The 15,089-nt window shown below is 33.3% G+C and overlaps 1 protein-coding gene across 1 annotated transcript in view; it reads left to right on the top strand.

The window, feature by feature from the left end:
- CCDC39 (coiled-coil domain containing 39) overlaps positions 1–15,089 on the top strand; it is a 64,614-nt gene that overhangs the window by 30,266 nt on the left and 19,259 nt on the right. The window contains exons 9-13 of the mRNA XM_050780107.1: positions 556–688; positions 3,740–3,934; positions 4,861–5,025; positions 7,844–7,981; positions 9,573–9,781. Coding sequence (XP_050636064.1) covers positions 556–688; positions 3,740–3,934; positions 4,861–5,025; positions 7,844–7,981; positions 9,573–9,781 — 840 coding nt within the window. The remainder of the gene's footprint in view (positions 1–555; positions 689–3,739; positions 3,935–4,860; positions 5,026–7,843; positions 7,982–9,572; positions 9,782–15,089) is intronic.

The following is a 15,089-nucleotide window of genomic DNA, read 5'->3' as shown; positions in this document are numbered from 1 at the left end:
TTAAATAACTGCAAGATTTTAGCTACTACTTTTTTTTTTTTTTTTTTGAGATGGAATCTCACCCTGTTGCCCAGGCTGGAGTACAGTGGTGCGATCTCAGCTCACTGCAAGCTCCGCCTCCCAGGTTCATGCCATTCTCCTGCCTCAACCTCCCGAGTAGCTGGGACTACAGGTGACTGCCAACACACCCAATTAATTTTTAATTTTTTGTAGTTTTTGTAGAGACAGGGTTTCACCATGTTAGCCAGGATGGTCTCGATCTCCTGACCTCATGATCCGCCCACCTTGGCCTCCCAAAGTGCTGGGATTAGAGGCGTGAGCCACCGTACCTGGCTAGCTACTACATTATTAAACCTAAAAAAATTTTACTCGTATTTTCATCACAAAGACTCAGTAGCCATATTTTTATGGTCTATTAAATATGTAGTGGTAATAAAAAGGTTTACAGCAAAAAACCCCTTCAAGTTATACAAATAAATATTAGGATAAACTATTATTTGTTTGTATTAAATGCTTTTTAGGCACGTTTTCTATCTTGTGATAAACCTTCTTCAGGTTACAAAAAACTAAAAATCATAATGAGAAAATACAAACAAAATTAAAGGAGATAACTGAGAAAACCATGTCTGTAGAAGAGAAAGCTACTAATTTGGAAGATATGCTAAAGGAGGAGGAAAAAGATGTGAAGGTAAAGTTTAGTTTTAATTTTTTAAAAATCATAGAAAATTTAGCAACAGTAAATTAATTAGACTCAGGATCGGAGGATGAGGAGGTCCTGTAAGAAGCTTTTTGGTATGATCACATTTATAATCTGGTTTTGGACTTTTGATGCATTGTTTCTGAAGTTATTCTCAGTCTCCTCTCTTCTTTTCTTCTTCTTCTTTTTTTTTTTTTGAGATGAAGTCTCGCTCTTGTCGCCCAGGCTAAAGTGCAATGGCAAAATCTCAGCTCACTGCAACCTACACCTCCCAAGTTCAAGAGATTCTCCTGCCTCAGCCTCCTGAGTAGTTGGGATTACAGGTGCCTGCAACCATGCCCGGTTAATTTTTGTATTTTTAGTAGAGATGGGGTTTCACCATGTTGGCCAGGCTGGTCTTGATCTGCCTGCCTCGGCCTCCCAAAGTGCTGGGATTACAGGTGTGAGCCACTGCACCCGGCCAGCCTCCTCTCTTCTTAAACTACTAATTTTGATGTCTTTGTATTTATTTAGTTTTTATTTTATTTTATTATTATTTTTTTGAGACTGAGTCTCACTCTGTCCCCCAGACTGGAGTGCAGTGACATGATCTTAGCTCACTACAACCTCCGCCTCACAGGTTCAAGCGATTCTGCTGCCTCAGCCTCCTGAGTAGCTGGCATTACAGGCACGCGCCACCACACCTGGCTAATTTTTGTATTTTTAGTAGAGATGGGGTTTCACCATGTTGGCCAGGCTGGTCTCAAGCTCCTGACCTCAAGTGATCTACCCTCCTCTACCTCCCAAAGTGCTGGGATTACAGACATGAGCCACCATGCCTGGCTTGGTGTCTTTTTAAAAAAGTAGCTCCCCCACTGTGCCCTGGATTCCATTCCTTCCCAAAGCCTACTGTATCTGTGTCCCTGCCATCATCCATATGTCTATTAGTCTATTGCATATAAATAGCTTGAAAAGTGGCTTTGTTTTACAACTGATTTCTACATGATTATCACTGTTTTTTTTGTAATGAAATTCCCATCATCATCTACATTTCTGATTTGTACTTCTTTGTCATCTACTATCTCTTTAACACCTTAAAATCTGGCAAATTTTCTTGGTAAATGGCCTTTGAAATGTTATCACTTTGCTAACTCTACTGGCACCCTCTTCTACCTCAGTCTTTTTGGCATGTTGATGGCATTAAAGCCAATTTTCGAGGAACTGGAAAAGGCTGGTGCACCATTTCCTCTTTGAAAACTTCAAAGTGAACTATAGGTGTGAACTTTAAGTGTGACCTGATACTACTTCTTGCTTTTACGCATTTCGGGGGGTTGAAAAAGAGGTAGTTGAAGATGGTGGCAAAATCTCCCAATATGAGGCTTATATCTCATCTGGCTCCGCTTATATTTGGATGGGATCCAACTTCCTCAGTGTGCTGTAAAATTTCTAAGTAATAAAATCATGCTGCAGTCTTGACATGAATGGTATTCAAATTACACATTATTTTTGAAAAGTTTTGGTGTTTTTTTCCTAAGAGCATGATTCCCTGTAACAGATGATATGTATTAGTAGTTATCAGAAACTTGTAAACATTGTGAAATTTATATGAAATAGACCTTTTCATCACAGAGAATTAAAAACTTCACACATTTTTGAAGAACTAGCTAAATTAGAAAAATTAATATTAGTAGCAGGGTGTACTGATTGTTTTTTCAGCAGGGCTGTGTTCATAGTTTTGGGGTTTTCTTCATTGCTGTTGGTTTTTGTTTGTTTGAAAAAATCCCAACCCTATCTTTTTTGGAGATATACTGTGTTATTCACTACTAAGCATTGACTTTAAAATTTTGCCAGGCAATCTTTGAGAAGATCTTAAATCCATTGAAAATTGTCTATTATATGTAAAATAATGCATTGAATATCAGATTATATTTCTTGTTTATGCGAATATTTAAATGTACCAGTCACAGACTTGTTTTCTGTCATATTCCGGTTTATTGGTTGCTAAAGGAAAATATGCTTATTTGGGTATAAGATCACAGAGGCAAATTATTTCAGCATTTAAGAATGATAATTTTCAATTGATCATGGCATGGTAGATCAATTTAAAGCCTAGAACACATTGGTCGTGAGGCTTCCAGGACAAGATAGGTTTGCTTCCTGAGAGAGGAGCAGTGGGATGGGGGACTCATTTCTATTTCCTAGAGCTGCACATGGTAGAGAGGCCAACTGGAGGCAAAGAGTGAGTGACAGGTAGCTCCTGTAGTGTGCTGGGGCCAGCTCCTACCAGCTTACAAGAGCCAATAGTTAAATTTTTAGAAATTTTCCTAAATACACCTATGATTAAAAATGAAAATATATAAAATCACAGTTAAATAAATGGCATTTACAAAAAAAGTAATACATACTCAGCACTCATTACTTCCAAATATTTTATTACTCTGTGCTCTTAAGGTTACTTATGTCTGTTTTATCTGTATGTTGGAAATAGCACAAAATGGTCTGCTTCTGTGAATTTCTTCCCAACTCTGCCTTTAGTGGAATCATGTTAGTAGCATGAAATTGGCCATAGTGGGAGTATTTATACCATGGAAATCAGATTCTCCCCCTAGCCTCTCATCTCCTGGAGAGATGATGATTAAACATTTACCTGCTTACCACTGGATAGTGCCTGAAAGGTGGGAGATTGAATGACGTGATTTCTTCTCCATAGCACCCTCAAGACTTTAGTAAACTCTGTGAATGTACAGGCTGTATGTTTCCAGTGGACTTTATTTTTTGAGGAAATCAGTGGAATGGCCAACTGCTAGGCTAGGGGAGCATGGGATGAAATTAAGATGACAGGTCAAGGTGTATGACACAGGTATAAAAACTACCCTAGTCTACTAGAATAGAGTAGACCATAAGAAATGTTAGGGACTTGTTAAAATTGTGGGAAGAGCTTTATCTTCTAAGGGGCTAAAATGGTGGAGGGTTCAAATTTATTTGAGTTTCTAAGTTATTATGTTCATATGAAATACAACATTTCAGTATATTTAATTTCATTAATCACTTCCTTATTATCAGGATGTAGATATTCAACTGAACCTCATAAAAAATGTGCTGTTTAAGAAAGCTCAGGAGTTACAGACTGAGACAATGAAAGAAAAAGCGGTTTTATCAGAAATTGAAGGAACTCGTTCCTCTCTGAAACATCTCAACCATCAGTTACAAAAACTGGATTTTGAAACCTTGAAGCAGCAAGAAATTATGTACAGTCAGGTAGGTATTATTTTATGAATATCTTCCATATTGATTTATTACAGTTGTGATGGTCAAGATACACCATGTTCTAATAAAACAAAGAATTCTAAGTACTCTTGTGGAGGACAGACAGATGCTGAAGGTGAGACATCATGTTAGTTCAGTAGTAGGGTGAGGGAGCCTTAAAAGTTATTTTTTTCCTCTCAGTCTGAAATAAACAGGCAAGAGGAGAGAGAACTCTAGTTAGAGTGAGAACGTTGTTTTAAAGGAACCTGAGACATTTGCATCCAGAGTAAAACAAAAGAAGGCCTGAGATATCTGAAACTGAGAAAAAGTGTATGTTGATTCTTAGTTATGCACCACCACCCTCACTCCCATGCTAATAGAGTGAAAGCATTTTTTTTTCAGTTTTTCCTTATTTTGTTCTATTTATATATTTGTGTTAATGTCTTACTATTCTCCATCCCTACATCTTAATTTTCTCATCTAATACATATTCTTAGTTTTTAAAAATTACAGATGTTAAAATATAATATTAAGAATAATTAATTAGATGTTATTTGAACTTTTCATGGCTAACAATTAGTGACTACCTGTTTTGTATCCCTTAGATAATGTGCCCTCAGGAATCCCAATTCATGTAAATCCAGTGAATTTACTGAGACTCCATCATGGTAGTATGATAAACGTCCCCCAACTTTGTCATATTTTCAGAAGATTATTTCTGTGTCTATCATGGACCTTGATTGTTGAGATACAGTTTATTTTTGTTCCTCTTAGAGTGAAAAGGATTTTATCCTGAATTACTGAAAAACTAAAGTGACTTTATTACATGATAATGCCCAGTCCAAACTCATAAGAAAGTATTCACTTTGTTTTTACACTTATAGAAATGCTTTTGTTTGCTTCTTTGTAATAACTTTTTTTTTTTTTAACTGTAACAGGATTTTCACATTCAACAAGTGGAACGGAGAATGTCACGGTTAAAGGGAGAAATTAATTCAGAAGAAAAACAAGCCCTTGAAGCAAAAATTGTTGAACTTAAGAAGTCTTTGGAAGAGAAAAAATCTACATGTGGCCTTTTGGAAACACAGATCAAGAAGCTTCATGTAACTTAGCCAAAATACATTTTATGTTTCAAATATCCTAGTCATTCTGTTTTAAGACTTGTTCCTAAGACTACTTTGAATAGGGTGATTGCCAGTCTACACACATATATAACAAATGTATGAACAATGTTCTTATTTTTGTACTACTAGTGTGTAATGTTACCATTGATGATGCATTTAGTATATGCTAAATATTGTATGACATGCCTCTAGTATTTTATTTCATATAATTCTTACAAATGTGAGGAAGATACTATTATCTGTTTTATAGAGTAAGTAATTTGTCCAGGTTATACAGCTAGTACACAGAGAACGATGATTTGACCCCTCCTGCATTTGACTTCTAAATACTCTTATTTAAGAGTACACTGTTTAGAACATTGATAAGTTCTAGTTTTCTATTTTATAACTGCCATAAGAAATAACTTGATTGCCCTTTGTCTTTAAAACACCATCTAAAAAGAAACTGCTCTTTAATGAGTCAGCAGTTATTATTCAAATCTTTACTTAGTTATAATATTTGAAATGATTGGATTCTGTTAATAAAGTAAGAATGTCTTCATCTTTAGGAATTTTATTATGTTTATTGTAATATAAAAACTGTGTTAAAGTTTGACTAGAGAGTAAAAGTGAGAAACTGAGCATGGACCTGAATGGGGTGAGAACTTAGCAGGGTCTAAATGTTATTTACCACTGGAAAGACTATTGATGTATCCTCTGGTGGTTATAAAAAGAATTGCCCTATCCTTGAGGGCTGCAAAAGGTGGAGAGGTATTACTTATTTTTTTCTCTTATTTTAAGAAGACAAAATTTTGGTTTGGAGTAGTTTGTAGTCTGAGGAAATATTTTAAAACGGTTATCTTTGCTTAGTGGGGAAAAACACTGGTTTTTGGATCAGATAGAACTAGTTTTAAATTTCAAGGCTATACCACTACTACTATTTTAACTTTTCTGAGCTCTAGTTTACTCGTCTATTAAATGGGGGAAAATTATTATTTTAGGACATTTGGGAGAACTAGAAGCAATTTGTATCTTAGCACAATACTTTAGTAGGTATTCAGTATGTGGTATTGTTTTGATTATTTAGAATATGAGAATATTAATGCTAAACAATGTTAGAGGTATGACTTTGTTCCTTGCCCCGGGCCTGGAGTGTGTCTGTTTTGCTGTGTGGGGATGGTTATAGTTCTTCCCCCTTTGAACTACTCTGACTGCTCCCTCTATCATACCACTGTCAAGTGCTTATGCCTATTCCAACTCTGGTTTTAACAGAGAGATACGTAAATTAATAGAAATGTAAGTGAATTAATAAATTATATTAAAGCTAGTTAGCCTTTGGTCATTATGAAGAGCTGCTCTTTTCAATAGTAGCAACAGATTGTAAAGTCATCCTGTATGCCCTCTCACATGCCACTCCATCTAATTTTACATACAGAAACTAGTTTCTTCAAGTTGAAAATCACATTGTTTTAACTCTTTTTCTCAAATTTAATTTCATAAAATCACATTTTTATGCAACAAATTTCCTTCTTACTATCTTGCTGAAATCTTAGGTCCCAATACTTCAGAGAAATACAGGCAATTAAAAAGACAGGAGAGGAGGAACTGATGGAGGGAGGAAGAGAGAGAAAGAGATCTTGGAACTGGAAAGTTCAGATTCAGGAAACAAGGGAATAAGAGCATAAACCTTATTCTGGGTTCTGGGTGGAAAGAGAGATATAAATAGGTATAAAACTAGAAAACTGGTATCTGCGTATGTATGATCTATTTATGCATATGATGGAATTGGATCTAACCAAACATTTTTCTCTTTAGCAATATGCAGTTTTGTATGTAATTTAATAATAGCTGACATTTACAGGGAAGTTCTATGTGTCAAGCACTGTTATACACACGCTTTGACAGTAACATCTTTAATCTTCACAATAATGCAGGAAGGTAGGAACTGTCCTCATCTCCATTTTAGAGATGAGGAAACTGAGGAAGAGTACATCATACTAGGGTCAGATAGCTAGTATGTGATTAAGGCCATCTGATTCTAAGAGCTGGTACTCTTAAACAGCACCCTATGCTTTCTCAGACTGTTGATGTCCTTACTATCTGGGACTTGCATAGAATCAAACAATGAACTCCAGTATGGGAGTGGTGAACCATGTAATGAGCCAGTGTATGCTCCCATCTCCTCATAAATGGCAGTCCCCTAACACAGTCAGCCCTCTGTATCCACAAGCTCCACATCTGCAGATTCATCCAACTGCAGACTGAAAATACTAAAAAAAAAATGGGTGATTTGCGTCTGTACTGAAAATGTACAGACCTTTTTCTTGTCATTATTCCCTAAATGATACAGTATAACAACTATTTATATAACATTTACATTTTATTACATAAGTAACATAAAGATAATTTAAATTATACAGGAGGATGCGTGTAGATAACATGCAAACACTGCTATTTTATATAAGGGACTTGAACATCCATACCTTTTGGTGGTGGTTGTGCTGTTGTCCTGCAACCAATCCCCAGAGAATACTGAGGGATGACTGTGATTCATTAGGTTGAACTGGAAGTATATATTTCCTAGAATTACTGAACTCATACTAAATCCAAAACATCAATTGATAAAAACGAAAATGTTCCTATGTGACTATCCATGTATATTATATTAGAGACATAGCAGGAAGAGAGATAATAAAACATAGGATTATTATAAATATCTGAGTATATAATTTATGTAAGATACATATGATACAGTATGTATTTAATACTTTTGTTAATATTTTAAACATACATTTATATATCTTTTTTCTTTTTGCAGAATGATCTTTATTTTATCAAGAAGTCATATAGTAAAAACAGTGAAGAAAAACAGTGTCTTATGACCAAAATAAATGAACTAAACCTTTTCATTGACAGATCAGAGAAAGAACTTGATAAAGCCAAAGCTTTTAAGCAGGTGCAGTAAAATTGTATGCATATATAGTATTGAAAACCATGTTTCCATGTTAATCATAGACAAATGAAAAAATATAGCAAATTATGAAAAAGAAAATGTCACTATAATCATTATACCCAATATAAACAGTGTTAAAGTCTGTTATTTCCCTCCAGTCTTTTAAGAAATTTGGCTTTTTATGTTGTATTTAAAAAACTTCTATATATCATATGTATCCTAAAACATTATTCAAAAACATATTTGAAGGCTTTCTATAAGTCCATTGCATGAAGTTACCATAGTATATTTAACCATCCCCTATTTTTTAGATTTTTGTTTCTTTCCAATGCTTGGCTATTGTAATAGTATTACATGTATAATGCAGTTGTTCAATTAGTTGTTCATTGTATAGTTCTATTCAGTTAGTTCCTTTGGATAAATTCCTAGCTATATAATTATGGTTCAGAAAGAAATGAATATTTTTAGTGTCTCAAAACTATTTTTAAGCCCAATTCTCTACTAGAGGGTACCTACCATTAATACTCCTATCAGTAGTGTGTAAGCATTCTATTTTATTCACTACCACTGAGGCTGGATGTCCTAATTTAGAAAATTGTTGCCAATTTGATAGTCAAACATGGTATCTCTTTGTTTTAGTCTGCATTTTTAAAATTGGTGGTTTAAAAATATTTTAATGATAAATTTTCAAACATTTATGTTTAAATAAAAATGTTTAAAACACTTTTCTCTGTTATGTCATGTTCCATATTTTTTTTCTTTGGAGCTCTAGTTTGTATTCTTGGCCCATTTTTCCACTGGGAGGTTTACATATGTAAATTATAAAAATTTGTCATATGTAAAAATATTATCTGTCATAAATATTGTAAATATTTTCACCATTTACCTTTACGTTTTTATTCAGTGTTTGTGACATAAAAGTTTTTTTAAACATCAAAATCTTTTAGTTTTATTTTCTTTTTAATTTTTATGCTTAGAAACTTCTTGGTTACACTACAAATCAGACAAATGTTTACTATTTCTAGTAGTTACATTGATTTCATCTCTTAAGATTTTTCATTCATCTAGAATATATTTTTGGTGCACGTGAGATGTAAGTATCTAATCTCTCCAAATGAAAAGCTATGTTTATAAAACAATAAAATCTTATATTCTGGAGTGTTTTTCTTCTGGGGTTTCTATTCTGAAAATTGATTGATCTGTGTACTCTTATGTCTTAAAATAAAAATATATTTCCACATTATTTTGTGAGATTCAGAGTATAAAAATGGCCATTCATAGGGCTTTATGTTTTTTGGATAGTGTAAGTTTAATTTCAGGAATAACTTCTTCCCTTTGTTTTTTATAATAGCAAAGCTTGACTTTAAAATTGAATTATAAAAAAGATTTGGAATAACTATAAACCCTTTTCTTAAAAAAAAAAAGGCTATGACTCTGATCAATTTAATTTTAGCCCTAGTTAATATTTTAGTCAATGGTTAAATTAGAAAAATATATATTTTCAAGTTTTACTTATATAGCCATAAAAGGAAAAATATTTTGGTTTTGCAATAAAAAATAATTTCAATATTTGACCATTTTGTTATGTTGATAGGATTTGATGATAGAGGACAGTCTTTTAAAACTTGAAGTTAAGCGTACTCGAGAAATGCTTCACAGTAAGGCAGAAGAAGTTCTTTCCCTAGAAAAAAGAAAACAGCAATTATACACAGCAATGGAAGAGCGAACTGAAGAAATTAAGGTTCATAAAACAATGCTTGCATCACAAATAAGATATATTGATCAAGAACGGGAAAACATAAGGTAATTTTTAGTTTTAAAACTGCTGAGGAATTAAAAAAAAAGTGAGGGTGATGTCAGGAGAACTGGCTGTGCATCTTTTTCATATTCATTTGAAATGGCTTTTCATATAAGAAAGACATAGGGCATGTTATAGCCATAAATCTAGGCTCTTCTTTTGGTTAATTCTTCATTCTTTAGGCTGTCCCTTTTACATTAAGATCACTAATCTACTTGGAATTACTTTTTATGTATGGTTTTTGATAAAGTCCAATAACATGTCTTTTTAAAAATAGATATTCAGTAGCTGCATCTATTGAAGTGATTTTACCATAGAGATTTTGTACATCTTTTATAAGATTATTTCTGGCTACATGTTTTTTCTTTAATGTTACTGTCAATTTCATTTTTGGATTGTTGCTGGAAAGTAGAAATGCAGTTAATTTCTGCATATTAAGTATTCAGCAACCTTGCTTAACAATCAATCTTGTTCTAACAATCAGTAGATTCTAATTTTCTATAAACTGTATTTCATTTATATTATTTTCAAATAATAATGTTTTATTTCTTGCTTCCCAATCTTTATAACTTTTCTTTTTTCCCTAGTTCAATACTGAAGAGCAGTGTTGATTAGAGGTATACTTGTCTTGTTACCTGATCTCAAAGGGAAAGCTTTCGTTGTTTTTGCATTAAGTATAAGGTTTACTGTTGTTTATTTCTATTTTTTAGATACCTTTTACCATATTAAGTGAGCTCCTATCTATTTTTATCCTTTACTAAGAGGTTATTTTGTTTAATCAAGAATGGATGTTGACTTTTATTATATGCTTTCTTAGCACTTATTGACAAGATGTAGCTTCTTCAATCTGTTAATGTGTTTAATCATATTGATCAATTTTTCAGTCAAACCAACCTTACATTCTAGAATAAACCCAACTTGTCTGTTTCATATTGTCTTTGCATACATCTAGATTTTGTTAGGGAATATTTTAATACAATTTTTGCATCTATGTTCATGACCCATAATTCTCCTTGCTCTACTGTCCTTGTCAGGTTATCAGGCTATTAAGGTTATGTCTGCCTTCATAAAATGACTTTTGTGTATTTTCTTATTTTTCTGTACATGGAATATGTTTCTAAGAGAGTGGAATTATATCTTTTTTTGTCTTTCAAAGACCTCACTGGAAAAAAAAGACACTGGGAGCCCGAAGTTTTCTATGGGGGAACATTTTCAACTATTGGCTTATATACTGGTTATAGGACAATGCAGATTTTGTATTTATTATTGATTCTGTTTTGGCAAATTATATTTTTTCTCTAGGAAAAATTTTCTATATTCAAATTTTCAAATTTATTGCCAGTTATTTATAATGTATAAATTATAAACAGTTGTTTATAATTTTATTATTTAATAGTTGTAGTATTTTTAGAGATGACTTCTTTTATATTCCTGACATTGGTTATTTGTGCATTCTTTTGGGGTAGGATAATTCTCACAAGTTAATCAGTTTTAACATTATTTGGAAAGAATCTTATTGGTATCTTCTACTGTCCATTATTTCATTAGTTTCTGATCTTGCCTTTACTACTTTTTCTTTCTTTTATATGGGTTTTTAATGTTCTTTTCCTAAATTCTTCAGATGCTTAGCTTATTAATTTTCAGCTTTGAAGTCTGAAAAAAAACCCTCTGAGTATTATATTAGCTGCATCCCACAAAAAAATAATACTGCCATTTTTTTCTTTTTCGCCTTTCCTGTCTTTCAATTGTCATAGACTTTACTTTTTAAACTTTATTGAGGTATACTTGAGATATATAAGTTGCACATATTTAAAGTGTACATTCGATAGGTTTTAACATATGTAATATACCAGAGAAACTATCACCACCATCAAGATAAGGTATCCGTCACCCCTACAAGTTTCCTTGTACCCCATTGTAATTCCTCCCTTCAGTCCTTCCCCAGTGTTTCTCTCTCCAGACAACGATCTGCTTTTCATCCATATAGTTCGGATTGCATTTTCAAGAGTTTTATGTAAATGGAATCCAATAGTAGGTCTGCCTTTTGTCTGGCTTTTTTCATTCAGCATAATTATTTTGAAATTCACCCATGTTGTGTATATCAATATACATTCCTTTTTATCAGGGGTTGACACACTTTTTCTCTAAGAGCTAGGTGAGTAACTTACAGTTCCTTGCAGGCCATATGGTCTTTATTTTTTAATTTTTTCCTAAAATTTTATTTCAATAATTTTTGGAAAACAGGTGGATTTTAGCTACACAGATAAGTTCTGTAGCAGTAATCTGAGATTTTGGTGTATATGAACCCAAGCAGTGTACACTGTACTCAAAGTCCTTTATCCCTCAGGTCCCTCTCACATTCCACCCCCTACAGGTCCCCAAAGTCCATTTTATCATTTTTATGCTCTTCCATCCTCATAGCTTAGCTCCCGTTTATAAGCGAGAACATAACAATATTTGGTTTTCCATTCCTGAGTTACTTCACTTAGAATAATGGAGTCCAACTCCATCCAAGTTGCTGCAAATGACATGATTTTGTTTCTTTTTGTGGCTGAGTAGTATTCCATAGTGTATTTTCTTTATCCACTTGTTGGTTGATTGGCATTTAGGCTGCTTCCAGTCATTGTTTTAATAACTCAACTTACTCAACTCTGTCATTGTGGACTGAAAGCAGCCATGACAATATGTCAAAAAATGAGCATGGCTATTTTCCAATAAAACTTTATGAATATTGTAATTTTAAATTTTCATGAAATATAATTCTTTTATTTTTCTAATCACTTAAAAATTTAAAAGTCATTCTTTGCTTGTGGGCTATCCAAAAACAGGTGGCAGGCAAGATGCTTTGCTGACCCTGGCTTTCTCTGGTTAAATAGCAGTATTCCATTGCACGTGTTTCCTCCAGTTTGTTTATACATTTACCTGCTGATGGACATTTGAGTTCTTTAAAATTCTTAGCTATTATAAACAAAGGTGCTATGAACATACATGTTCTTGGTATGAATATATGCTTTCTTTTCTCTTGGATAAATACTTAGGAGTAAAATTGCTGGATCATGTGGTAGGTATATAACTTTTCAGGAAACATTAAGAAATTGCCATGTATTCATTATTTCTGTCTTTCCAGCTTTTCATTATTTTTACTGAATTTTGTTTTGCCTTTTATTTGGAAAGTAAACATTCTAATTTTAATTATTTTGTTGGTTATTCTTAGATTTAAAAGAAACTTTAATCATTTTTGTATGAATATTGAAAATTGATTAGTTTCTATTATTTTCCCCTTCCTAAAAATACTACTTTTAGCATCTTTTACCTCTTCTTTTCCTCTTCCCATCTTTCACATATTGTTGAAATACTGATGATAGTCTCTTGCCATTGTTTTTAATATTATGTCTTTACTTTTTAAAAAACTCCTTAATGTGCACTAAGCTGTAGATACAAATGTCAGCAATAATTTAAAATTACCTATGTGTTTTGTTTCTTAATTTTTTTTCATGTATCCCTTGTCATCATTCTATTTTCTTGGATTTCATTTTCTGGAGTATGATTTTGAATGTTTTTTCAAACTGATGTTTTCTGAAACTTTGCAGTCCTTGTATGTTTAATATATATTTATTCTCCCTTAAACTTGAATGTCAGAACATTGTAAAGCATTGACTACAGTGTTGTTTATGAGAAGTCTGATTATAGATTAATGACATTTATTTTGTAGGGAAACTGGGCTTTGTTTTCTTTCTGGAAGCTTTGGGACACTCTATCCTTGGTGTTTCATAATTTTCTTGTATGTTTCTGGGTGTTTTGTCATTTTAAAGTTTCTCTTGCTTTACCCTTCCTGGGTGAACTCTTTCAGTGATTTAAAAAAAAAAAAATCTTAGGTTCAGGGGTACACGTGCAGGTTTGTTATATAGGTAAACTTGTCATGGGGGTTGGTTATACAGATTATTTCATTACCCAGGTACTAATCCTAGTACCCAATAGTTATTTTTTTTTTGTTTCTATCCCTCCTTTCACTCTCCACCCACCAACAGGTCCCAATGCCCATTGTTTTCCTCTTTGTGTCCATGAGTTATCATTTAACTCCCACTTATAAGTGAGAATGTGCCGTGTTTGGTTTTCTGTTCCTGCATTAGTTTGCTAAGGATAATGGCCTCCAGCTCTATCCATGTTCCCGTGAAACACAGTATCTTATTCTTTTTTATGTTGCATTCTATTTCATGGTGTATATGTGCCACGTTTTTAAAATCTAATCTGTCACTGATGGGTATTTACTTGATTCCATGCCTTTGCTACTGTGAATAGTGCTACAATGAACATTTGTGCACATGTGTCTTTATGGTAGAATGACTTATATTCCTTTGGGTATATACCCAGTAATGGGATTCCTGCGTTGAATGATACTTCTGCTTTTAGTTTTTTAAGGAATCACCACACATAGCTTTCCACAGTGGCTGAACTAATTTACATTCCCAACAATATTGTATAAGCATTCCTTTTTCTCTGCAACCTCACCAGCATCTGTTATTTTTTTTTTTTGACTTTTTAATGGTAGCCATTGTGACTTGTGTGAGATGGTATCTGTGGTTTTGATTTGCATTTTTCTAATGTCTATTGAGCTTTTCTTCATATGCTTTTTGGCACATGTAGGTCGCCTTTTGAAAAGTGTTCATGTCTTTTGCTCACTTTTTAATATGGCTGTATTTTTTTCTTGTAAATTTGTTTAAGTTCCTTATAGATGTTGGATATTAGACCTTTATCAGATGCAGAGCTTGCAAAAATTTTCTCCCATTTTGTAGGTTGTCTGTTTTCTCTGTTGATAGTTTATTTTGCTGTGCAGAAGCTTTTCAGTTTTAATTATATCTATTTGTCACTTTTTTTTTTTTTTTTTGTGATTGCTTTTGGCATCTTCATCATGAAATCTCTGCCTTTTTCTCTGTCCAGAATAATATTGCCTAGGTTGTCTTCCAGGGTTTTTATAGTTTTGGGTATTACGTTTAAATATTTTATCCATCTTGATTTTTGTATGTGGTGTAAGAAAGGGGTCCAGTTTCAATCTTCTGCATATGGCTAGCCAGTTATCCCAGCACCACGTATTGAATAGCAAATCCATTCCCCATTGATAGTTTTTCTCAGTTTTGTTGAAGATGAGATGGTGGTAGGGATGCAGCCTGATTTCTGGGCTCTCCTGCTGCATTGGTCTGTATGTCTGTTTTTGTACCAGTACCATGTTGTTTTGGTTACTGTAGCCCTGTAGTGTACTTTGAAGTTGGGTAACGTGATGCCTCAAGCTTTATTTTTGTTTAGGACTGCCTTGGC

Source organism: Macaca thibetana, chromosome 2 (assembly GCF_024542745.1).
Source record: "Macaca thibetana thibetana isolate TM-01 chromosome 2, ASM2454274v1, whole genome shotgun sequence".
Classification (NCBI taxonomy): Eukaryota; Metazoa; Chordata; class Mammalia; order Primates; family Cercopithecidae; genus Macaca; species Macaca thibetana.
This window is presented reverse-complemented; position numbering and strand designations above follow the sequence as displayed.